The 25,277-nt window shown below is 41.8% G+C and overlaps 1 protein-coding gene across 5 annotated transcripts; it reads left to right on the top strand.

Moving 5' to 3' along the window:
- Positions 1-337: 337 nt before the first annotated feature.
- Positions 338-24,966, top strand: LOC148003377 (disks large homolog 5-like). 5 transcript variants are annotated; one of them, XM_087568523.1, is made up of 7 exons: positions 517-696; positions 9,865-10,133; positions 11,524-11,658; positions 14,238-14,397; positions 15,724-15,855; positions 16,524-16,707; positions 20,855-21,649. In XM_087568523.1, exons 5-7 carry the CDS (start codon positions 15,764-15,766, stop codon positions 20,858-20,860), a joined length of 282 nt encoding a protein of 93 aa, XP_087424649.1. In that variant the 5' UTR covers positions 517-696; positions 9,865-10,133; positions 11,524-11,658; positions 14,238-14,397; positions 15,724-15,763; the 3' UTR covers positions 20,861-21,649. The 5 variants fall into 5 exon arrangements, with proteins under 5 accessions (XP_087424648.1, XP_087424649.1, XP_087424650.1 ...); XM_087568522.1 differs by lacking the exon at positions 11,524-11,658 and having other exon boundaries at positions 338-696; positions 20,855-21,653; XM_087568524.1 differs by lacking the exons at positions 9,865-10,133; positions 11,524-11,658 and having other exon boundaries at positions 527-696; positions 20,855-24,966.
- Positions 24,967-25,277: the final 311 nt, after the last annotated feature.

The raw sequence follows: 25,277 nt of genomic DNA, 5'->3' as shown, positions 1-25,277 counted from the left end.
CCGCCCGGGCCTCCGCGGGCCCTGAGAGGGGACTGACGGGCCTGAGCGGAGCCCGGAGCTCCAAACCACACGCCTCCCCGTGTCCTGCCTCCCGGTGTTGTCTGCGCCTCGGAGTGGGCACACGTGTCCTTCCCACCCCGCAGCTCGACCGCGCCCGAGCCGGGCCTCAGGGCACGCGGAGCTCGTGGGTGAGCGCGGGGCCTGAGGGGACCGGGCGCGCGTTATATTTCGCGCCCGCAGCAGCGCGTGTGCCTGGGCGAGTTTTCCTTCCGCGGGTGCCGGCAGCCAGGGCGCCGCCGCCCAAGCTGACTCCTCTCTCTCCCTCTCCGACCCCGGCAGGGCCCAGAGGTGATTCTGCCTGCACGATGTCCTCCTTCCTGGAGACGAGCTCTTCGCAGGCGCCACGTCGCGAACAAAAAGAGAAAAGAAAAAAATGAAAAGAAAAATCAGAAGAAGCTGACAGAGAAGGGGGCGGTAACGGCGTTGGGGGTCACCTCGGCCACGGGAGGGCGCGCTAAGACAGCGGCGGGGTTTCCAACGGAGACTGCAGCCTTGCAGTGTCCAGGGATGAAGCCCAGGCCAGCCCTGCCAGGGGACCTGTGCGTGGACCCTTAGTCCGACCTCCGGTCTGCTCCCCAGGGACAGCAAGGAGCAAGCAGGGCGGGCTGCACCTTAAGAGCAGCATCATCATTGTAGGTAGGAGACCCGCGTCCCTCCTTAGGCTCCTTCTGGGCCCCCCCCCTCCCCCGCCCTGGGAAAGCAGTGGCAGAAGGAGGCAATGCAAAGTGAGCCCATTGGGTAGGGGAAGGGAGGGTTCAGGGATGTATGGAGAGCTGAAGCAGGGATTGGAAAGCCTATGGCATTGGGAAAGAATGGAGAGGTGCTCTGGAGTGTGCATGAGAGCTGTGCTCTGACATCCCCAGAGCAACTTGGGGCTGTCACCTCTCTCCAGATTGAATTAGAATTAAATGACCTGTACCTGCCAGGGCAGGATAGGCTTTTCAGAGGCAGCTTAGCCCTGTGGCACACTCCCTGTAATGTTTCCATTGTATGTTAAAGGACAGGGATCATAGGAAAATATTTCCTTAAAACCTCAGGCAATGAATGATTATTTAATAGATTTCTTCTGATCTACTTTGTAATTGGTTGCCCCTTGCAAGAGATTGTATTTGGAAGATTTGAAATACCCTCCTTCAATTACTCGGGAAAAGGGAACATAAACAGAAATTTCCTCTTTTTTAGCCTCCAAAGCTCTGAGAGATTACAGTTCTGCATAATTTAATTCTTTCCTACCTGCTATGAGCAGGCCTCCAGATCAGCAAGTTCCTTTGGAATGGTTTTGCTTGTTTTTGTTTATTTTCCATGGTGCTGATTAGAAAGCCATGAATTTTAAATTTCAAGAGGTGACACCCAGAGTTTATGGTGGTTTCCTTCACACACTGCAGTGTAGTTGTAGCATAAAAACATACTTCTTGTGACAAGAAGTGGAAAAAGAAAGTTGATGAGCTAAGAAAAGTAGAGCCTTGAGCCAGATCAACCATTTGGCTTCCTCAAATATGGAGCAAGCATGGAATGTGGCTTTTTCAGAATCGAGGGGGTTTTTAGGATTGGGCAGTGAATGCTGTCTGGGGCTAACCCGTCCCTTTTGTGGCTGACAACCCTTAGGAGAAGGTCAGAATGTGCCAACAGCACAGAGTGGGCACTGGTGGTGTTTGAACTCAGAAGTGCTCAGGAACTGTGAAAGTTTCTCTGTTATCACCCTGGAGCCATCTAGTGAAATAGACCACTGTGATGCTGTGTAAGAGGCCATTGTGAGGGCTGGAGAGATGGCTCAGTGGGTAAGAGCACCAAGTGTTCTTCCAGAGGTCCTGAGTTCAAATGCCAGCAACCACATGGTGGCTCACAACCATCTGTAAGGAGTACTGATGCCCTCTTCTGGTGTGTCTGAAGACAGGTGCATGGTCTCACATATAAATAAATAAATCTTACAAAGATTGTCATCTACTGCAGTTTCTGTGTGGACAGGGCACAGTTGAAGGGCTTAAAAATCAAGTACATTGCCTGTCTTTAGAGATCAAGTGTATCACCTAACATTCAAACCAAGAAATGTAGTGTCTTTTTTGCTGCTTCTGTACCTTTAAGTGATGTAACTTTTCTCCTATTACATCGTTTGTTTCCATGATAGTTGTTTTCAAGTATATATGATTATCGCTCCTATTTGCAGAGCTATTCAATATTTTCATTGGTTAAATATTTGTGGTGAATTTACATTGTGATATCAGTAAAATGCTATGTGAAAATTTTAGAGAATATACCGGTTTGGGTAATTTTAATAACCTTTACCCTCAAGTGGTGGCCTGTTTTCACATTGAAAAGACTGGAATTCATTACCATCCATAGCAGGATTGATAGGGAAGCACAATGGACAGTGACAGTGTTGTTCCCTTTGACAGTTGTGGGAGCCAAGAAAGAAGTGTGACTTGCTTTTTGTGATTTACCAAATCAAGACTGAGTATCATTACTGTAGAAGGCCATGGAAAAAATGATAAAGTTTTCAGAAATCACCAGTTAAAGAAATGGTGGTTTTGTTTATATTGAATTCTGAGTTTCAAAGTTATGTTTCACTTTTCTTTATTCCTTAATGAGGCTTTTTATTAAGTTTTTTATTCACCATTACACCCTTAGATACACAGGGCTAGGATTGTAGTAGGTGCTCAATAAATCTCTGACCATCGGGGAGGAGGAATGATAAGAAAGTATGTATTTTCTGTAAGTTCTGCTAGTTTTGGGAACAGGTGGTTTTAGGTTGACCAGTTACAGCTTGGTATCTTGTCCCACATAAGACAACTTGACAGAACCCCCTTTCTGGCCATTATGTTCAACTTATTTTTGTCTTAATCATTCTTGAAAATCATGGAAGTAGTGTGGAAAATTGATTGTACCTGCAGTATAGCAAAAAAGGCCAGTCTAGATAGGTAAGCAGTTATGTTTCTCCATGAGCTGATGTCTTAAAACATCTATATTTTAGGAATTTAGTGTTGTGTTTTCTAAACGTACATCGTACAGCATACAGATAACATCGTAATAGAATTAAGGAATCTTTTGATTTAGCACCAAATTCCATAAAGCGATGACTACTGCACAGCTCTCTTGGCTATATGAATAGCCGAAATTATATTTCATTCTTTTAAAGAAATAATGAAAGTACTTAAGGTTAAGCAAAGCCCATTGGAATAGTTTACTGTGGTGTTTCTCTTTGGTTTCTTGTGCTCTTTTAGAAGACGACTTTAAGAAGTCAGGGCGGTCAGGTGGTCAGTGTGGTCAGGCAGTCATGAGCAGATGGTTAAGTGATGTATGTGCTAGGGCCCCATAGGCCAGTGAGCCCAGCCGAAGAGCAGAGGCTAGCCAGTGAGCCTGACTGAAGAGCAGAGGCTAGCCAGTGAGCCTGACTGAAGAGCACAGGCTAGACAGTGAGCCTGACTGTAGAGCAGAGGCTACCCAGTGAGCCAGGCTGAAGAGCAGAGGCTAGCCAGTGAGCCTGACTGAAGAGCACAGGCTACTCAGTGAGCCTCGCTGAAGGCTGAAGAGCAGTGATTTTAACCTTTATTTCTAAGTTCTTCCGTTTTCCTAAAATTTCTACAAAAGTTTGCCTCCATAAAGTTTGGCTTTAAAGGTTCTCCTTGCTCTCTTCTTCTTATCTCCTTTCCTCTTGCTCTTATGTCACAATAATTTCCTTACTCTCAATGCCTTACTCTCAACGCTATGCTTTACTTCTAAGTTCTTCTTGAGTTCTGTTCTCTTCAGTTCAGTTCTGTCTAAAAAGCTTTCTCTCTCTTTCTCCTCAGCATTTGTATATCTTTCTGAACACAGCATCACATGGTGAAAAGTTCACCACAAGTTTGCACAGGAATTCAAATCATAAGTTGGATAATCAGTTTAAGACAGAGAATGTTTACATGCATATCCATGAAGAGTAATCATCAGGATAAACAGTCACCATCTGTCACTAGCTCTGCACATTCATGGAGAGTTAAAAGCTGTAATTTTTATGAGAAAAGAATAAGTGAAATTACCTATAGGCAAATCCAGTCAATTATTTATGTTCAGTCCTTGCACCTATAGTAAATCATTAGTTCTCTTTTTATGAACTTTGGTTAATTGGTTTATACCCTCTTAGGATGGGCTCTAATTTGTAGATGCCTGCTTGGTATTGCAGAAGCAATTCACTCATGACACTTTAAGAAGGAAGAGTTCTCAATGCAATTTTGATTACCAGAGAAAACTTAATAGCATTCTCATTATAAAGGAGCTTAAAATTACTAATCTCATTTTAGGAATTCTTATAGAATTATAAGAATTATAGGAATTAAGACATCATCTATTTGTCTGTACATCATCATGCCAAGACAATACATCTTCATTGTTCTGTGGTGATCTGCTCAAAAGAGTAGGGTAAAGAGCATGACAAATACAGAGGCAGATACTTGCAGCCAACCATTTAGCTGAGATCAGGGTCCCCAATGGGGGAGTAAGAGAAAGGATTGAGGGAGCTGAAGGGGTTTACAGCCCCATAAGAAAAACAGTAAGAAACACCCATAGCTCCCAGGGCTGAAACCACCATCCAAAGAGTACACATGGACAAACCCATGGCTACAGCTGCATATGTAGAAGAGGATGGCCTTCTTGGGCACAAATGGGAGGAGAAGCCCTTGGTCTTGTCAAGGCTTGATGCCCCAGTGTAGGGGAAACCAGAACAGGGAGGCAGGTAGGCCTGGGTAGTGGGGTGGGTGTGGTAACACCCTCATAGTAGAAGGACGAGGTGGTTTTATAAGGGGTTTTGTAGATGGGAAAACAGGAAAACGGTTAACATTTGAAATGTAACAAAAGCCCTCTCTGGGGATGGACAGCTGCTAAGGTGCTCTGAGCCCCTACTTCCCTGCTGCCTCCCTTTGATCATGACTGTGGTGCATGGTGTCAGCCTGGGACTCTCCATGGGCTGCTGCTGGCACTGGTCCTGGCGTTCAGGGCCAAAAGCATGATGAGCAAGGAGCACATGGTTTGTCCCGATTCAGAGCTGGGCGAATGGCCACCAAAAGACAAGCACAGCTTCCTGTACGATCATGAGGTCTTCCTGGGCAAGGAGGACTCCAAGACCTTTGATAGCTAAGCCTGGACGAGAGCAGGAGAGGCTGGGGAAAATTGTTGATCCAATTGACAGTGATGGAGGCGGCCCTGTTACTACTGAGGACCTGAAAGTTTGGATCAAACATGTACAGAAAAGATACATCTACCATAATGTGGCTAAACTCTGGAAGGATTATGACAGGACATAAACGAAAAGATCTCCTGGGAAGAATACAAGCAGGCCACCTATGGCTACTACCTGGTTAACCTTGCTGATTTCCAAGATGGCTCTGATCATCACAACTTTAAAAAGTTGCATCCATGAGATGAGAGGAGGTTTAAGGCCTTGACGGTGACCTGACAGCTACTCAGGACGGGTTCATTGCTTTTCTACACTAAGAGCATTTAGAACATATGAAGGAGATTGTAGTTCTGGAAACCCTGAAGGATATCGACAAGAACGGGGATGGGTTTGTGGACCAGGATGAGTACATTGTGGACATCTTTTCCTCACGAGGACAATTGCCCTGAGACAGACTGGATTTTGTCTGGGGAGCAGTTCAGTGATTTCCCAGATCTGAACAAGGATGGGAAGTTGGACTAGGATGTGATTCTCCACTGGATCCTCCCTCAGGACTATGACTATGTGAAGGCTGAGGCCTGGCATCTTGTGTATGAGTAAGACAAAAACAAGGATGAGTGCTAACCAAGGAGGAGATTCTAGACAACTGGACCATGTTTGTGGGAAGCCAAGCCACCAATTACGCGAAAGATCTTACCAAAATCGTGATGAATTTTGAAAGACACTCATATTCATGTGGCCAACGGTCACAGGCTTCCTGCAGATGTTCTGGGTTATTGCTATATTTGTCAAGTATATAGCAGTTGTGTCCCTAAACAATGAGAAATCTTTCTAAAGCTCAAAAAAATCATACATTGCACCAAACAATAATAGTAGGAGATTTAAACACCCCACTTTCATCAATGGACAGATCAGGGAAATAGAAATTAAGCATAGACATAGAAAGACTAACAGAAGTTATGAACCAAATGGATTTAACATATATTTATAGATCATTACACCCTAAAACAAAAGGATATACCTTCTTCTCAGCATCTCATGGTACCTTCTCCAAAATTGACCATATAATCGGTCACAAAACAAGCCTCAACAGGTATAGGAAGATAGAAATAATCCCATGCATCCTTTAAAAAAACCACGGACTAAGGCTGCTGATCAATAACAACAAATAAGACAGAAAGCCCACATATACATGGAAGTTGAAGTCAATGAAAACTTGGTCTTTGGAGACATAAGAAAGAAATTAAAGATTTCTTCGAATTTAATGAAAATGAAGATACAACATACCCAAACTTATAGGACACAATAAAAGCAGCGCTAAGAGGAAAACTCATAGCTCTGAGTGCCTGCAAAAAGAAACAAGAGAGAGCATATGTCAGCAGCTTGACAGCACACCTAAAAGCTCTAGAAAAAAATTAAATAAACCCTAGAGGAGTAGAAGGCAGGAAATAATCAAACTCAGGGCTGAAATCAAACAAGAAGATACAAAACCAAGTATCAAAAGAATCAGTAACCCTGGAGTTGGTTCTTTGAGAAAATCAACAAGATAAATAAACACTTTGCCATACTAACCAGCGGTCACAGAGAGTGTATCCAAATTAATAAAATCAGAAATAAAAGTGAGACATAACAATAAAATCTGAAGAAATTAAGAAGATCATCAGATCCTACTACAAAAACATATTCAACAAAACTGTAAAATGTGAAGGAAATGGACAATTTTCTATACAGATACCAGGTACCACAGTTAAATCAGGAACAAATAAACCATCTAAACAACCCCATAACTCATAAAGAAATAGAAACTGTTATTAAACATCTCCCATCCAAAAAGAGCCCAGAACCAGATGGATTTATTGCAGAATTCTATCAGACCTTCATAGAAGACTTCATACCAATACTGCCCAAACTATTCCGCAAAATAGAAACAGACAGAGCACTACCAAATTCCTTCTACGAATCCACAATTACTCTTATACCTAAACCACACAAAGATACAACAAAGATAGAGTAATTCAGACCTATTTGCTTTATGAATATTGATGCAAAAATGCTCAATAAAATTCTTGCAAACTGAGTCCAAGAACACATCCAAACAGTCATCCATCATGATCAAGTAGGCCTCATGGCAAGGATGCAGGGATGGTTTAATATACAGAAATCCATCAACGAAATAACCATATAAACAAACTCAAAGGAAAAAAGACACACATGATCATTTCCTTAGATGCTGAGAAATCATTTGACAAAATTCAATACCCTTTCACTAATAAAGTCCTGTTAAGATCAGGAATTCAAGGCCCATATCTAAATATAGGAAAATGCAAAATATATCCAACCAGGAGCTAATATCAAACTAAACTGAGAAAATTAAAGGAATCCCACTAAAATCAGAGACTAGACAAGGCTGCCCACTCTTTCCCTACTTTTTCAATATGGTACTTAAAGTCCTAGCCATAGCAATCAAACAATGAAAGTAGGTCAAAGGGATAAAAATTAGAAGGGATGAAGTCAAAACACTAATATTTGAAGATGATATGATAGTATGCTTAAGCAACACCAAAATTCCACCAGAGAACTACTTAACCTGATCAACAACTTCAGCAAACTGTCCAAGCATAAAACTAACTCAAACAATTCAGTAGCCTTCCTCTACTCAAAGGGTAAAAAGGCTGAGAAAGAAATTAAGGAAATGACACCCTTCACAATACTCCCAAATACTATAATATAACTTGCTGTTACTTGAACCAAGCCAGTAAAAAAATCTGTACGACAAGAACTTCAAATCTCTGAAGAAACTGAAGAAGATCTCAGAAGATGGAAAGATCTCTCATGCTCATAGATTGGCAGGATGAATATGGTACAAAAAAATGGCCTTTTTGCCAAAAGCAATCTACAGATTCAATGACATCACCATCAATATTCCTACTCAATTCTTTATAAAGGTAGAAAGTGCAATTTGCCATCATTCGGTATACCATGAAACCCAGGATAGCAAAAACTATACTCAACAATAAAAGAACTTCTGGGGAAATCACCATCTCTTACCTCAAGCAGTATTACAGAGCAATAGTTTGTATGGTATTGGCATACAGAGAGGCAGATCAGTGGAACATAATTGAAGACACAGAAATGAACCCACACACCTATGGTCATTTGATCTTTGACAAAGGAGTTAAAACATCCAATGGTAGAAACATAGCATTTTTAACAAATGGTGCTGGATCAACTGGAGGTCAGCATGTAGAAGAATGCAAGTTGACCCATTCTTATTGCCCTGGACAAAGCTTAAGTCCAAGGGGATCAAGGGCCTCCACATCAAACCAGATACACTAAAATTAATAGAAAAAAAGTAGGAAAGAGTCTCGAAGACAAGAGCACTAAGGAAAATTTCCTGAACAAAATACCAATGGCTTATGCTTTAAGATCAAAAATCGACAAATGGGGGGACCGCATAAAACTGAAAAGCTTCTGTAAGGCAAAGGACAGTGTCATTAGGACAAAAAGGCAACCAACAGATTGGGAAAGAATCCTTACCAATTCTGCATCTGATGGATGGTAATATCCAAAGTGTACACAAAACACAAGAAGTTAGAGTACAGAGAGCCAAACACCCCTGTTAATAAATGGGGTTCAGAGGTAAAGAAAACATTCTCAGCTGAGGAATATCGAACAGCTGAAAAGCACCTAAAGAAATGCTCAACATCCTTAGTCATCAGGGAAATGCAAATCAAAACAACCCTAAGAATCCACCTCACACCAGTCAGGATGTCTAAGATCAAAAACTCAGGTGACAACAAATGCTGGTGAGGATGTGGAGAAAGAGGAACACTCGTCCATTGTTGCTGGGATGGCAAACTGGTACAAGCACTCTGGAAATCAGTCTGAAGGTTCCTCAGAAAATTGGACATTGCACTACCTGAGCACACAGCTATACCTGTCCTGGGCATATACCCAAAAGATACTCCCTCATACAACAACACACATGCTGCACTAAGTTCATAGCAGCCTTATTCATAATAGCCAGAAGCTGGAATGAACCCAGATGCCCTTCAACAGAGGAATGGATTCGAAAAATGTGGTACATCTACACAATGGAGTACCACTCAGCTATCAAAAACAATGCTACGTTCAATTCATAGGCAAATGGAAAGAACTAGAAAATATCATCCACAGTGAGGTAATCCAATCACAGAAAAACACACTTGGTATGCTGTTGGGAGCGATGGCCTTGAAGCCCTCCATTATTGATGTTATTATTATGGTTAGAAGTAAGTATGATGGGGTTCATGGAAAATCCCCAGCCAGCTGCAGAAGACTAATACAAATATGGTGGTCAAGATGAATAATCATATGATAACGTGTGACGTTAAGATACCCAATGTCATGACCTGTAACCTTTCTGAAAAACCAACATCCTGCTGACTAATAGATATGACAAACCTGTGACCTTTCTGACAACCTGTCAACATCAGCCAATTCCCTGACCACATGAATATTGTGTCCTTGGCGTGGGTAAATGTTTCTTACTTCTCTCCTCTCTCTGTTACCCTTTTTATGGTACAAATTCAGCCTTGGGGAAAAATAAAATTGTCGCCTTGATCAGACTCTTGTCTTGGCGTCCTTCTTCACATCTCTTCTCCCTCATTCTCTTCCAGATACTCAGCACCCCTCATTGACGATATGCACTCATTGATAAGTGGATATTGACCAAAACCTCGAATTACCCAAGATGCAATCTACAGATCTCAGGAAACTCAAGAAGAAGGATGACCAAAGTGCAGATGCTCACATTCGTTCTTAAAATGGGGAACAAAAATATCCATAGGAGGGGATATGGAGGCCAAATCTAAAGCAGAGACTGAAGGAACAGCCATTCAGAGTCTGCCACACATGTGGCCCATATATATACAACCACCAAAACTAGGTAAGATTGATGAAGCTAAAAAGTGCTTACTGAAAGGGACTGGATATACATCTCCCCTAAGAGACACATCCAGGGCATGTCAAATAAAGAGGTCAGAGCTAGCAGTAAACTACTGAACTGAGAACAGGACGCCCTTTATGGGAATTAGAGGAAGGATTCCAAGAGCTGAAGGGCTTGCAACCCCATATGAACAGCAATGCCAACCAAATAAACCACTAGCAAAAGACTATACATGGACTGACCCAGGGGTCCAACTGCATATGTAGGAGAGACTAGCCTTGTTGGGGCACCTGTGGAAGGGGAAGCCCTTGTTCTTAACAAGGTTGGACCCTCAGTGCAGTGGAATATCCAGGAAGGGGTTTCTAAGTGGCGTGGATTGGGGGACCATACATATGGGAGAGGGCACGGCAGGGGGGCTTATGGACCAAAAGCTGGGAAAGGGAATAAGGTTTGAATAAAAAGTATATATCTATTAAAAAAAATAAAATTTTAAAAAATGATAATAATACTAAGAAATAATCAAAAAAAGAAAATGTGAATAAGAAAGAAATTTTAGGATTTGGAAAAAGATGAATGCCAGGTATTTGAAAAACTGTATGACCATGTAAACACTTTAATATACTTGAGAAATTTTTTACATGTTAATGAACTGCATCTTTTTTTTAAATAGTGAATGGAAATCCAGTCCCTTCCTGGCTGTGAGGCTAGGGATCCAGATGTAGTGGAATTCATTATTTGTTGGTCCTGAACCTTTGAGTCTGCTTCTAACTCAGCTTATGCCAAGGAAATTAGGCCAGGGTGATATCTAAGCCATTGACTAAACTATCTGGACTAACAATCACAGGTGAAATTCCACCTTGTAAATGGGAGGAGCGGAATAAAAGATACCTTTAAGGATTTAAAAAAAATGAAATGTACCCCAAAAAAATCCAATAAAAATGTTTAAAATAAAAATAACTTAGGAAATACAAAATACTGGGGTGCCATTCCACAATCATGATGTGTTTCTTCGGTGATAGCTTACAGGTTAATTTACTTCTCTATAACTGTTTTCTTATTTGAAAGTAAGTAATGGCATCATCTGTGGAGTGATGGTGAGAACAAAAGCTTTGCCTAACTTGAATAATCGATCCCTCCTGAGCATGTGCTTAACATTCTAAGCACAGAGAAATTTCCTGAGGTGATTAAAGAACAAAATCCAAACATAAAACAGGAACAACAACGATTTAAAAACATTCTGCACTCTGGGTATGAAGGCATGTTACAACTTTAATCAGCTTTGTAGGTATTTCTAATAAACACACAAGAAACAAAAATCCTATCACAGTCCTAGCAGTTGCATCCAACAAAGAGAGAGCTGTGAGGTAGTGTGTGCTGCTTCTTTCCCCAGATACCCCTGGGCCTCAGGCCTGCACCCAGTGAGCTGGACCAAGAGCAGCCAGGTTGAAATTCCTGCTGCCATGGCAGGATTCTGCAGGAACATTTCCCTTTGACAACAAGGAACCTGTGTGGAGGAGACCTCTTGGTGAGTCCTCAAGGACTCTACTGTCCTATTCTACAGGGAGAAGCCCTGCCAGGTCTTTGGCAAGGCCAGCCAGTTGTATGGGGAAGTCTCTGGTCCTGTGGCAGAGGGCGAGGAATGGCAGAAAGAATGGCAGCTCCACTGAGAGCAAAGGCTACCCCTTCTAGGCCTATGACCTCCTAATTAATTTATCTTTTCACCCGATGCCCTATTCACATTTTCTTACTATCATACAACTGTGATCTTGATGAGCAGCTGGGCTCTTGTTTTCTTAATCAGTTCTTTGTTGTCACAGACGTTTTTAACTTACTCCAGCCCCTGAGAATTATTCATACCTTCTGTATGCAGTAGGACCCTTGGTGGGACTGTCATCTCAAAAATAGAATATTCGGTAATCCAAAAGATTGGACTCCAGTTTACCTCAGGCCAGGAAAGAAGTCAGCCACCATTAGTAAAAGAGCAAGGGAAAAATTACATAGGAAAAACAAGTGCCCTAATCAGTAGAAAAGATCCTCAACTTCTAAGGCCCACATATCTGCACCCCTCTCTTCTGAGCTTTGTATAGTGATGTTGTATAACTCCAGATGGTAGTAAAAGGCAGAGTTCTTCCCAGAAAGGTCAGACATGATTTTCACTCTTACATCTCTGAGGTGGGCTGGCATTATAGCACACATTCATGTTGAATTATTATAACACCTATGATAAGAAGACAGAATCCATATATCACAATGCCAAATAGACTCCCTCCTGAACGTATGGACCTATTAAAATTGAGGTTCAACCTGAACTCAGGCCATTCCACTCCCTTCCCATCCTCCTGATTCTTATGTTTGCTACAAGTAAAAGATCATGGTGCAGTCCCCAATATTCTCATACCTAGACTTGTCTATTCACGAAGAATGATATTGGAGAAGTGAAGGCTATATAGTTACAATGTAGTAACACAAGGTCCAAGTTGACATTTGCTCACTGATGTCCAATTTAATTGTCTTGTTATATTTGAGAAAGGGAGGCTGTCCTACATAATATATAAAACGGACAGAAATTTATTATTTTATATATGCACTGTAGTTGATCACTATGTTCCCAATTAAAAGGAGTTTTTATTGCAAAAAAATAGGATTATAGACCATTGATTTTGTGAAATACATGGATATGTAAATGGAAACAATGTCGGCTTTCAAGGACTGCACAGTAAGCAAATATTTCCAGGTTTTATACACTCAGAGGTATAGAAGAAATATATTGGCCTCCAGAAAAAGGGAAAAGCTTAGGAATCGAAATGTGTGTCACAGGCATTGTCTCGAGAAGTAGATTTACTTTTAAGAAAAATCTCCCTCCTCCTTGGTCCCTAGAGTTTTGGGTGCTAAAGAAAATCTGTTCTCCAATTCAGGGTTGTAAGCAACCCTTCCCAGCAAAAGCATTGTTGACTTCTAATGAAGCAGAGAGACATATCTAGCTTTGAAATAGAGGTTGCCAAATGGTATTCCCAGTGACACATGGGAGACTGGAGGAAAGGGTCCCCACATAAATTCATCAGTGTGGGGAGAGCTGGTTAATAGGTAGGCCATAGAATTTTCCAGTGACATCACCAGTAAGCCGTTCACTGGACACTCTATTGTATCTAAGAGATCCTTAGAATCTTCTGTGATGTCACCAGTGTTGTGGTGACACCAACTGCCTTTGGGATATTACTTCAGTTCCCTTTGGGTTCACAAGCAGGCATGTTTCGCCAGCTGCTCAGGCTATTTCATAAGGAAAGTGTTGATCAAGGAGAGACCGCACCAGGTCAGAGGGAAGCTCAACCCCTCTCTAGTGAAACAGGAAGGAGGAAATCATTCTTGGGAAGGCTTGGTGAGTCGTGGGCAGAGTTGGGGAACATCCTCAAGGAGGTAGGTTTGAGATGTGCCTTCTAAGACTAGGCCTTACAAGCTGGAGCCTTGGGATTTTTCAAAGGCAAACCAAGAGTCAGGAGTTCCTGATCTTTAATTTGAGAGAAAGCCATAAAGTGGTAAGACTTCAGTGTCTTTTCTTGAAGCTTTTTAACTGTGAGTGTCAATGAATGGCAGGAGGAGGCACTGTGAGATTAACAATGTGACCATCCATGGTTGGGAGTTGAAGCACTTCATCCTCTAGATTACTGTAGGTTACATAAGTCTCTGATGGCGAGAACAAAGAAGGATGCACCCCTAGTCATGAATTGAGTTCTCAGACACTTTGGGCTGGACCACACTTGCTTAGAGCTTGATGGTGCTAAGCATTATGAACTCATTATGAACTCCAGGATTATCTGCACCACATCTGATATGAGATAACAATGTCGCAGATGTTTATGTCTCAGTCAGATTATAACTTTCAGTTCCGGTGATTGTGTAATAGTGAGTGTGGCACGTGTATGGCATTAGAGGTTGGGAAGAGGGACATAGCTTAAGAATCAACATTTAAGAAAGCTTTTCTGCTCTTTCAGGGATTCACCCAGTCTCTACAATTTCCCCTTCCTCAACCTCCTTTTCGGATTCAGAATGATCTATTCTGCCCATTGGTTCAAATATGCAAATTCACTTGGGTTTATCTGTCCACAGGATTTGGTAGGAAGGCATCATCCCAAAATGTTATCAGTCAGCAAGAGGAGTGTCTAAAGGAACTGGAGGAACTCAAATTTGAAATCCAGAAGTGTCAATTCGAGAGGGATGAACTTTATCAAATCCTGGATCTTTATATCTATGATGAGTGGGACCACAGGTAGTCATTATGCCCAGTAACCTGTTCACTGTCTTGCTCTCTCTCTCTCTACTACCTCAAGATTTACTCATAGCACGAGAAAGTTTCACCTCTCATCCTGGATTTTAAGGAGATTTGGCAGGCATTTGCTTGTGAGATGAGCTAGGTGCTGTGTGTTTAGGGTCAACCACTTTTGTACTTGACCCTGAGCCTCTTGGATTAGCATTGGTTCTGTCAACAGCTAGAAGGACCTTGTCACACTTGCTGCAACTGTGTGTGTGAATGAAATGCCTGCACGTCATCACTCTTTCCTCTGATTTTGTTCATTATACACTGATTCTATGGCACCTCTATGCATGTAGTTGGCATTCTAAATGTGTTTGGATATGGGTTGGTATGTATGTATGTGGAAGTATATGTGGTGTTTTACTCAGGGTCAGGAGGTCTGGGACCTTTGATGGGGTCTGAGGATTTGTTTGATCAACAGTTTGCAGGTCATGATAGTGATGAGTACGTGGAGGCCCACACTGATCAACACAGCACTTTGCTCCTTCTGAATACGTTGGTGGCACACAGGACTCTCCCGAGGGGAGGAGGTGCTATAAATCCTCTTCCCTGTCAAACTTAGTTATGCCCTCTGGGAATTCATGTAATGATAGAAACCAAGGATTGAGTATACCTGCTTTCAAAACATGAGAAATGTCATCACAGCTTTCTCTTGGGCCCAAAGCTGTGGCACAGACTGGAGGAATCTTCTTCCTTAACTAGTCAATTCCATCATGCTAACCTTGCCAGCTCTGGAAGGGCAGGTCCCTCCAATTGGTACCGTGACTCTGTTGTCCTGTGCCCAGGATAATAAACTTAACCAGTACAAATACTTTGAAGGAGCAAGTATGTGGTACATACTGAGTTTAAGTAATAGAGAGAACAGTCTGATTTTACCTAATTTGTTTCACCTGCTTTGATCTTTAGTTTTTCATTTTTTTAACTATCCAGGGATTGTTTATTGTGACCTAGAAATGGTCACTGTGGTCTTGACAGTTGTTATTCCCAAACAGGCAGCTCTCAGGCTCTGCCCCCTCCTATATAGTGAGTCTTTGCAGAACCATATCTCTCAGGATTCCAAGGAGTCCTTATTTCAAAACAAATGTTTGCTTATTTACATAGAAATATTTTCTGTGGATTGAGTCTCACTGTTGGGTTTTGGTCTGGTTTTTGACTTTGCCATTTTCTTCCCTTCCACCATTCCTTGAATTTGAAATTTTTTATTATATATTTTTATTTACATTTCACCTAATTCTGAAATCGTGAGTTCAAAACATTATTTGTTCCTTTGGCCTAACCCAGGCTGCATGTCGAATTGCCAGTCCTTCAATCTGAACATGAGATGAGAATGATGGCTATGCAAATGATGACCAACTCAATAAGTGATGCCATGGAGAGGTACAAGGAGCTCATACAAGTGAACAGTTCCTACCGGTGAGTCGCTGACAGAGAAGAGAACCCAGCACTAGGCAGGGAATGCTTCTGTCCTGTATGACTTTAACAAAGGTCAGGGCTCTGGTTCTGTAGTGTCTGACTCTTAACAAGAAGGCTGCCTCCTGGCAAGGGTCTTAGATTTGTAGCTCTTGGACTCAGTTGTTGTACATGTGAAGGGTGTAGAAGACCCTCCAATTGTTATTTTCCCCGTTAAAGATCCTCTAGATAGAAAAGGTTTGCACCATGATGGGAATATCAATCAACTCTGAATCTCTAGGACTCTGACAGGAGATTTAAAGATCTGTGATCCATGAGAAACACATGGCAAGATTGTATAGCTATTGGGTCTTCAACTAGCCCTCAGAGGGGCTTTTCCCACAACGTGAAGATGGTTTCACCATACCATGGACATACGAGCTCCCTTATGGACCATCTCTTCTTCCTTGATTTATATAAACCGTCTTAGTGTCAGGATTTTCAGAAGTACTTTGATTCTTGTGGAATGTGCCCTCTGGATTTGACCTCCTCTAATTGGTGCTAACTTTTATAGTGTGGCTCTATTCTGGGGATTTCTGAGGATGAGGACCCTTGAAGGGATGATTGGACTTGCAGGAGTGACAGGCAAATAGAAGCTGGCTGGGATTTACCATTTTTTGTTTGTGGTTCAGCATCAGGCACTCCCAGCTCCTACGTGAACAAGCTCAATTGAAGAACAATATACAGATTTTGCTGAATGAGAAGAGAGAACTGCTGGTGGAGCAGACTGAACTGCCAGCATCCTCTGTGGAGACAAAGAGGCTCTGGGAAGAGGCCGGAATGAACATCTGTGACCCCAGTGCCACGCAACAGCAGGTAGGGTTAGGCCTCAGGGTCAGGTTGTCCTCAGGTCTTACCATAAACATAGACAAACCAATGTAACTGTCTATTGACTGATCCATGTCCTGACCTAGGTCTCATCCAAGTGTTCATTCATGTGATGGTTTACAAGGCCCTCTGTTGAGATAGCCCCTTTTCAAGAAACTGCATGTTTGGAAAGCAAATGCTCCTGCTCTTTGAGAATCTGCACTTCATTAAGGGAGATAGGTTGATCACACAGCACAGCACTACATGCCATTATGTATGGAGGGTGGTATGTGGGAACCCCTCTTTATACTAGAACAGGGCTTTGAGGGATGAAGCAAATCCTGGAGCTCATTTTTTTTACAGGGTTCGTGTGAGACTCAGGAAGTAAGTAGTTTTCAAGGAGGAGAGCCTGGTGGAAATGCCAAAGAAATGGGTCTCATTGTCATTTGTGGTGGCTTTTGTTCTTCCTCCCCTCATGTCCCTGTATATGAAGATGGTGACTTCATGCTTCATAGATCTTGGGTAACTACAGAGCCTGTGTATCAGCATGTCAGTCCTGTCTTATTTGAGTGCTCCTGCAGAGTTCATAACTGGGCCTTACAACCTGAAGCTGGTTAGAAGAGCAAGGATGTGGAAAAGGTTTCTCAAAGGCTGAGGGTTGCCATGAGAGATTTGAGACTTCAAGAACAAAGTTATCAGTATATACCCCCAATTATCAAGAAAGGTGCATTGCTGTGCTGACCTGCATCTTAGGGAGCATGCGGGGAGGCCAGTTCATGACATGCAGTTTTGTCCAGTCATTATCTAACTTAGTCCTTTAAGCCTAGGTCTCTCAACAAACATGAAGCTTCCTGTTTTGTGCTGGCCAGCAGTCTTTGCATCATTCGTCCAGTTCCAAGTGGAGCCCCCTCTCTTATTTGTCTCAACACATTCTTAAACCATTCAGCTATTTTAAAAATAAGGATTAGATTTCTTCACTTTACCTGAACAGAGTTATCGCCCGGGAAGTTTCTGGATTGTCTTATTGGCTTCACCATGATCTTGCATGGAATCCTAGAGTGCATCCCTCTGCTGACATTTCTTTGCTGACTATATCATGGGCACTGCATTCTCACAGGATAGATTCCCTCTCAATATTGTACACAGTGCTGCATTCCAGAAAATTCACTGTATGTTATTTATTTAGCCTTTTTCTGACTGACATTGAGGTTGTTTTAATATCACATGAACTCTAATGTGATGAAAAGTTCCTGGGAACTGACCATTAGTTACTGTCTTCTCTGATGCTTCCAAAGTCTTCTATGAAGGAAACAGGGTAGTTTTAGTGAGGGGCCTATGATGAGTCAGCATAGCGCTTGATGGAGTCTTTTCCTAGAAATCTCTCTTGGGGATTTGATGTTGTGTTGTTTAGGCTATCTGTGCAGAACATGTAACTTACTTGTCGGACCAGTAAGTATCTGCATAGAAAGGTTTCCTGAAGTGGAAATGAGTACAGGCCAGGGCAGCACAGCCTGCTTGAGTCTAAGAGACTTGTACACAGCATTGTTCCCAGTAATTCCTCACTCAACAGGAAATGTGCTGCACAAGATCAAAGTTTTCATTTGTGCGTGCAAGTGAGTATCTGTGTATGTCTGTGTGTGTGTGTGTGTGTGTGTTTGTGTGTGTGTGTGTGTGTGTGGTGTGTGGGTATATGTGTGTGTGTGTGTGTGTGTGTGTTTGCATTAGTGAACGTGTGTTTCCCTCTATTTCCAAGTTTCATGAGAAAAGTACTCTAAGTGTTCACTTTACATCCATGAAACATGAAATAGAGCTGCCCAGTCATTTAGCATCTCCATCTAGCTCTGTACAGCAAAAGGACACTTAAATTACTAATTTATTCTGTTTCCAAAAATTTCAGAACAAAATTATCTTGTGAAGTCTGGGGGAGGAGTGGAAATATGTTCAAGTGAGTCGTGTTTCACAGGGGTAACAAATGGTACAGGCCTAGAGCTTGCAGGTCCCTTTTTGTTATGGTGTAGAAGCAGGACAATACAATCCTTTAGAAATGCAACCCCCAAAAAGAGGACACAAAAACACCTGTAAAGTTAGATTTTCAAGTGATTAGGGGCAAAACTACTGATCTGCATTGAAATCCTTTGGAGCACATCAAAGGAATGGAGTACTGGGAGGCAAGGGCAAGGCTTCTCTAGAAAAATCCATGAGTTTATTCTGCTTCTCTGTTCTTTGTGAATTGTGAAAGCCCACTGGAAGGTTATGTCACTCACTGTGTCTTCTCCAAGGTTGCTTTCCACATTGCTTGCTACCATTTCTTCCGAGCTACCTTGGCACACTACAACTTCCCCTAGATGTTTGGCTTGGATTTTATTCATTGAGAATTTGAGTTGCTTGGAATTGTATCGTCATCCAGAAAAAGTCCCATAGCTATGCTGTGGTGCAAGAATAGGGCAGTTTCAGGAAATCCCTTTAGGTGCACAGTTAATCCAAAGCGCTCCTCTATGTTCTCTGTGTAGCATTCTGCAAGTGCTGTCAATCAACATCATTTTCTCTCAGTTAATTTCAGCCTCAGTGGGTTAGGAGAAATGATGAGCTTCAAATGGGTCTGACAGTGTAAGAACAGGTAGCCCTATGAGAAGCCATGTTCAGAAAGTGGAACAGAAGTTTTAGTTAACCCAGTGATTCCACAACAAGGAGTAGGTATTGCCATTGCAATTAGGAAGCATCAATGTTCTAGTGGTCCCAGAGTAACCTTGAAGGAGAATCTATCCAGACGTCCATCAGCCAAGGAGTAAAAGTGTACCATACGATGGAGCCCTTCCATAGATTCTGATTCAGTGTGAGATAATCCATGCAAGCTTTTACTTACTTATCAAATTATCTGTGGAACAATCACATTACGGGGAGAAAATTTGTTGATTTGGATCCTGGTTATGGAGATTTCCTATGATTCTAGCTTTGGGCATGAAGTCACTCAGGCTATGGTAAAGACAGCTCCGTTTAGAAGAAGTTGCACACTTTGGGGAAAGTCTGAAAGAGTGAACAAGAACATGAGTCTAGTCCACCACCAACATATGATCCTTTACTGAGCAACAAGACAGCTCTACACAGCCTTTGGGACTTGCTAAGCCAGATTGTTAATGGGGAAGAACCCTGAGTCTATGACGGTTTATGGGAGGACAGCACATCACTGACTGAGCTGTCTATAGGCTCTGGCCACTATGTACATATCCCACTCAACATTTGTTTTTATGCCTCCAGCGAATCCTGGGGAATCTTTACATTAAGCATTAATGTTCAGGTAGGAACACAGGCTGGAAGAAGCCATTTGAATATCCTTCCCTATATAAATACCCTTTTTGGGTGGATGACCACCCCACCTGGATTTCAGCTTCAGGCAGTTAAAGAGCTACTCAGAGTATTGTTCTGGTACAGTTCATGTGAATTTTGCCCATGAAACAATATATATGATCCTCTGGATTTCTTGCTATGTTCTACTCCTTTCTTCCTGTGATCTCTCCGGAAAGATCTGAGGACATTTTCTCTTCTGTCCTCTCACAAATTGCCTTACACTAGCCATAGACTTACAGGGGTGCTGTTCTGTTTCTACATCACAATCACCTTTAATGTCCGTGTGTACGCTGGGAAGATTTGCATGGAGCACATTCTCAGTGATTACAGGATCTGTGCGGTGAGCATGAATTTGAAGTGAGATGGCTTCTCTGTGTATTTGCAGATACAGTGGTTACAAATGGAAACTAGACGGGTTCCTTCAGTGCTAACATAATCAGAAGTTTCACCTCAATTCTGGGCATGTTCTCCAGAAAGAATCCACATGGTATTCTAGGTTGCTCATACCTCTCTTGAACTCAGATTCAGACATAGCTAAAATGTTATTATTAAATGTCATATACCTGGACCAGTGGGAAAAAATGCTCATTTTTCTCTTAATCCCAGTACAGTGCATAGTCCACAGTTCAAATTCTAGCAGTTTGAAAGTTGAGATATAAATCCAAGCCCAGGTACTCTATGACACTTGGGGATGCAGGGACTGACCTCAGCTGACAGGTCATGCTGGATTGTCCAACTGAATAGAGCTGATGTAAGAGGGAGAGCTGAATTGACAACCACTCACTAAACCTTTTTTCCCTTGCTCTACTAGGTCTGAAATTCTCCAGCAGAAACTCGAACATGACACAGTCCAGGACAAGAACTCCCTTGGAGAGAAGAGCTACAGGAGGAGAACTAAGTGTGCACAGCAAATACACCACTATTGCGTCTCATCTGTAGTGTCCATAGCAATTGTGGACTGCATTTTCCTCCTTTAGTTTGATTTCTTTGGATTGAATACGCTGTATTTTCACCTTGCCTCTCTCCAGCAAGGGTGCACTTTTTGAGGGACTCAGAGAAGTGCTGATGCACATCAATCAAGAGCTGCTGGTCATCCAGAAAGACTGTGCACGTGTAAATTTGTACTTGTCCTGATGGGTCATCCAGAAGAGTTTCATGGAGATCAGTTCACAATATTGGAAAGTCTTTGTGACAAAGTCTGTAATATCATTTATGCTCAGTATTGGTAGGCTTTTTCCTTAATACCCCCACTCCAACAAAACAGTCCTACTTCCACTCTCTTGAAAGGATTATTACCATCACTAACTGCTTGTCTACTATTTCTCCAAGGCAAGCCACAGGCTATAAGTCTATTCTGCAAAAGGAGCAGCAAAAAATGCTTAGTGCAATTCCTCTATTTAAAGTTTGGTTAATTTTTAATTGTTTTGGTTATTTGGTTTTCCTTCTATTCATTTGAAGATTTGTTATTTATCTGTTGTTGTTTTTTTCATTTCCTTTTCTATTTTGATAAGGATATAGACTGTATATATTGACTACATGCATCTGGTTACTATCAAGTAAATTGGATGTATTCTGGTCAATAAAGGAGTAATCTCAAACTCTTCACTCTTAAGAACCTTCTTTATTGATTATTAGTGTCAACATCTGAAGTCCCACAGGTATCAGGGAGGGATGGATCTCTGCATTCTCATGGGGACTGGGCATCAAATCACTTCCCAGTCAGACTGAGTTTCAAAGGCAGTCATACAGTCACTGTTCACTGTGTTTCCAACTCTGAATTTCAACTTCATCATGCATATATTACCCACTGTGTATGCTTGCTGTCAAATATATAGTTACCTCTAAATTATACTCTGTCGATGACAGTTTTGACCAAATTAATAGGATAAACATTAATTTTTCTGTAACACCTCCCAGGACATATAAACATGGTATAAGGGAGTTTAAAGCCATCGGGAATCCTGCACCCAAATCCCGGGGCAGAAAATGATGAACACCCAGGAATGCAGACAATCCGGAGACCACAGGAAACAAAGCCACTTCTGACCAGCACTGCCCACATCTCTGGCCCAATATTAATCTGCATGGTGCCTCTGGAAACAGGAATAGAAGAGCAGTCAGTGGCAGGAACCTGCTTGGTCCAGCCTGGACCCAGAACCTACCTGGGCCCTGAGCATATTTGAAGAAAACCATAGGCATACAATTCTCTGTTTCCTGACTGTGGCTTATTTTGATTCAAAGCTCAAAATACCATTTTGTTGTTGTTGATTTTTAGTTGGATATTTTTCAATTCGAATTCAAATGTTATTCCTTCCTTGTTTTCCAGAAATAAGTCTGAATACCATCGCCCTCCACCTCTGCTATAAAAGTATTCCCTTCACCAGCCATCCACTTTCCCAGCCTAGGGAGGACCAAGGGCTGTTCATTCCATTTGTGCCCAAGAAGACCATCCTCTGATACACATGCAGATGAGGCCATGGCACAGTCCCTGTATAGTGATTGGGTAGTGGTTTAGTCTCTGGGATCTCTGCTTGGCAGGCATGGTTGTCCTTATGGGGTTGCAAGTCCCTTCAGCTCTTTCAATCTTTCTGTAATTCCTCCAACTGAGGTCCGGTTCTCAGTTCAATGGTTTGCTGCTAGCATTTGCCACTGTATTTGACATGATCTGGCTGTGCCTCTCAGGAGACATCTATATCCAGTTCCTATCAGCCTGCACGTCTTAGCTTCATCCACCTTATCTAGTTTGAAGGCTGTATATGTACAGGCCACAAGTGGGGTAGACTCTGAATGGCCATTCCTGTAGGCTCTGTTTTAAACTTTGCATCCCTATCCCTTCAATAGGGATTCTTCTTCTCCTTTAAAGGAAGGATTGAAGAATCAGCATTTTGGTCATCCTTCCTGAATTTCGTTTGGTCTGTGAATCTTGGAGAATTTGAGCATTTGGGCTAATATCCACTTATCAATGAGTGCATACCATGTGTGTGTTTCTGTCATTGGGTTAACTCACTCAGGATGATATGTTTTAGTTCGTTCTCTTTGCCTATGAATTTCATGAAGTCATTGTTTTTGATATCTCTGTAGTACTCCATTGTGCAGATGTACCACACTTTCTATTTCCATTCCTCTGTTGAAGGGCATCTGGGATCTTTTCATTTTATGACTATTATAAATAAGGCTGCTATGAACATGGTGGAGCATGTGCCCTGTTGTATGTTGGAGCATCTTTTGGGTATATGTGCAAGAGAGGAACAGCTGGGTCCTCAGCTAGTGAAATGTCTAATTTTCTGAGGAACCTCCAGACTGATATACAGAATGGTTGTACCAGTCTGCAATCTCACCAACAATGGAGGAGTGTTCCTCTTTCTCACATCCGTGCAAGCATCTTCTATAGCCTGAGTGTTTGGTCTTAGCCATTCAGACTGGTGTGAGGTGGAATCTCAGGGTTGTTTTGATTTGCATTTCCCACATAACTAAAGATGTTGAACATTTCTTTTTGTGCTTCTCAGCCACTCCATATTCCTCAGCTATGAATTCTTTGTTTAGCTCTGAACTGCAATTTTTAATAGGGTTATTAGTCTCCCTGCAGTCCAACTTCATGAGTTCTTGTATATTTTGGATATTAGCCCTCTATCAGTTGTAGGATTAGTAAAGGTCTTTTCCCAATCTGTTGGTTGCTGTTTTGTCCTAACCACAGTGTCCTTTGTCTTACAGAAGCTTTGTAGCTTTATGAGGTCCCATTTGTCTATTCTTGATCTTAGAGCATAAGCCATTCGTGTTTTGTTCAGGAAATTTTTTCCAGTATCCATGTGTTCAAGATTCTTCCCTGCTTTTGCTTCTATTAGTTTGAGTGATCTGGTTTGATGTAGAGGTCCTTGATCCACCCGGACTTAAGCTTTATACAGGGCAATAAGAAGGGGATGATTTGTACTCCTCCATATGCTGACCTCCATTTGAACCAGCACCCTTTGCTTAAAATGCTATCCTTTTTCCACTGGATGCTTTTGTCTCCTTTGTCAAAAATCAAGGGACCATAGTTGTGCTGGTTCATTTCTGGGTCTGCAGTTCTATTCCACTGGTCTATCTTCCTGTCTCTATACCAATACCATACAGTTTTATCACTAATGCTCTGTAAACTGCTTGAGTTCAGGGATGGTGATTCCCAGGGAAGTCCTTTTATTGTTAAGGATAGTTTTAACTATCCTTCGTTACTTGTTATTCCAAATGAATTTGCAAATTGTTCTGTCTAACCCTATGAAGAATTGGAATCGAATTTTGATGGAGATTGCATTGCAACTGTAGGTCACTTTGGGAAAATGGCCATTTTTACTATCTTCATACTGCCAAGCCATGAACATGGGAGATCTTTCCATTTTCTGAGATCTTCTTCAATTTCTTTCTTCATATCATAAAGTTCTTGTCACACAGATCTTTCACTTGTTTGATAAAAGTCACACTGAGGTATTTTTATATGATTTGGGACTATTATGAAAGGTGTCATTTCCCTAATTTCTTTCTCAGCTTGTTTATCTTTTGTGTAGAGGAAGGCTACTGATTTGTTTGAGTTAATTTTATACCCAGCCACTCTGCTGAAGTTGTTTATCATGCTTAGGAGTTCTCTGTTGTAACTTTTGGGGTGTCCCATGTATACTACCCTATCCTCTGCAACGCAACAGTGATATTTTGACTTCTTCCTCTCCAATCTGTATCCTTTTCACCTCCCTTTGTTGTCTGAGTTCTGGCTAATGCTGGGGACAACATACAATGGAGACATCTCAGTAGCCCGCAGTAGCTCTTTGTAAAAACTGGTTGTTTCCATTTCTCCAAACCTTAGCCCTGGACAACGGCTGTATAGATTTCATTTGTGTGGGACTGCCTATCAGTTGGCCTTGGTGTGCACAATTATTGTATTATATCTGACTTTTCTACTTCTTTCTCCTTCTGCTCTGGTGAATTCTGTGAAACTAGATGTTCCTTGATGTTATGATTCTTAGACAATTGGAAATTGATGCATAGGGGCACAGCACAGCACAGCCCTAGTGGCCCAGGTGGATACTGTGTATTCTCATCTTGGAAAAAATGTAATAACTGCAGAATTGTAGTTCAAGATTAGGGTTTGACTTGCAAAGACAGCTTGAAGAAAATAATTGAAAATGAATTAGAGCCAACATTGGGACCCTAAGAAAGGAAAAAGTTATTGAAGTTAGGAAGTAAGTTTTACATAATATTATAGACTG

Source organism: Rattus norvegicus, chromosome 9 (genome assembly GCF_021556685.1).
Source record: "Rattus norvegicus strain SHRSP/BbbUtx chromosome 9, alternate assembly SHRSP_T2T, whole genome shotgun sequence".
NCBI classification, from domain to species: Eukaryota; Metazoa; Chordata; class Mammalia; order Rodentia; family Muridae; genus Rattus; species Rattus norvegicus.
This window is presented reverse-complemented; position numbering and strand designations above follow the sequence as displayed.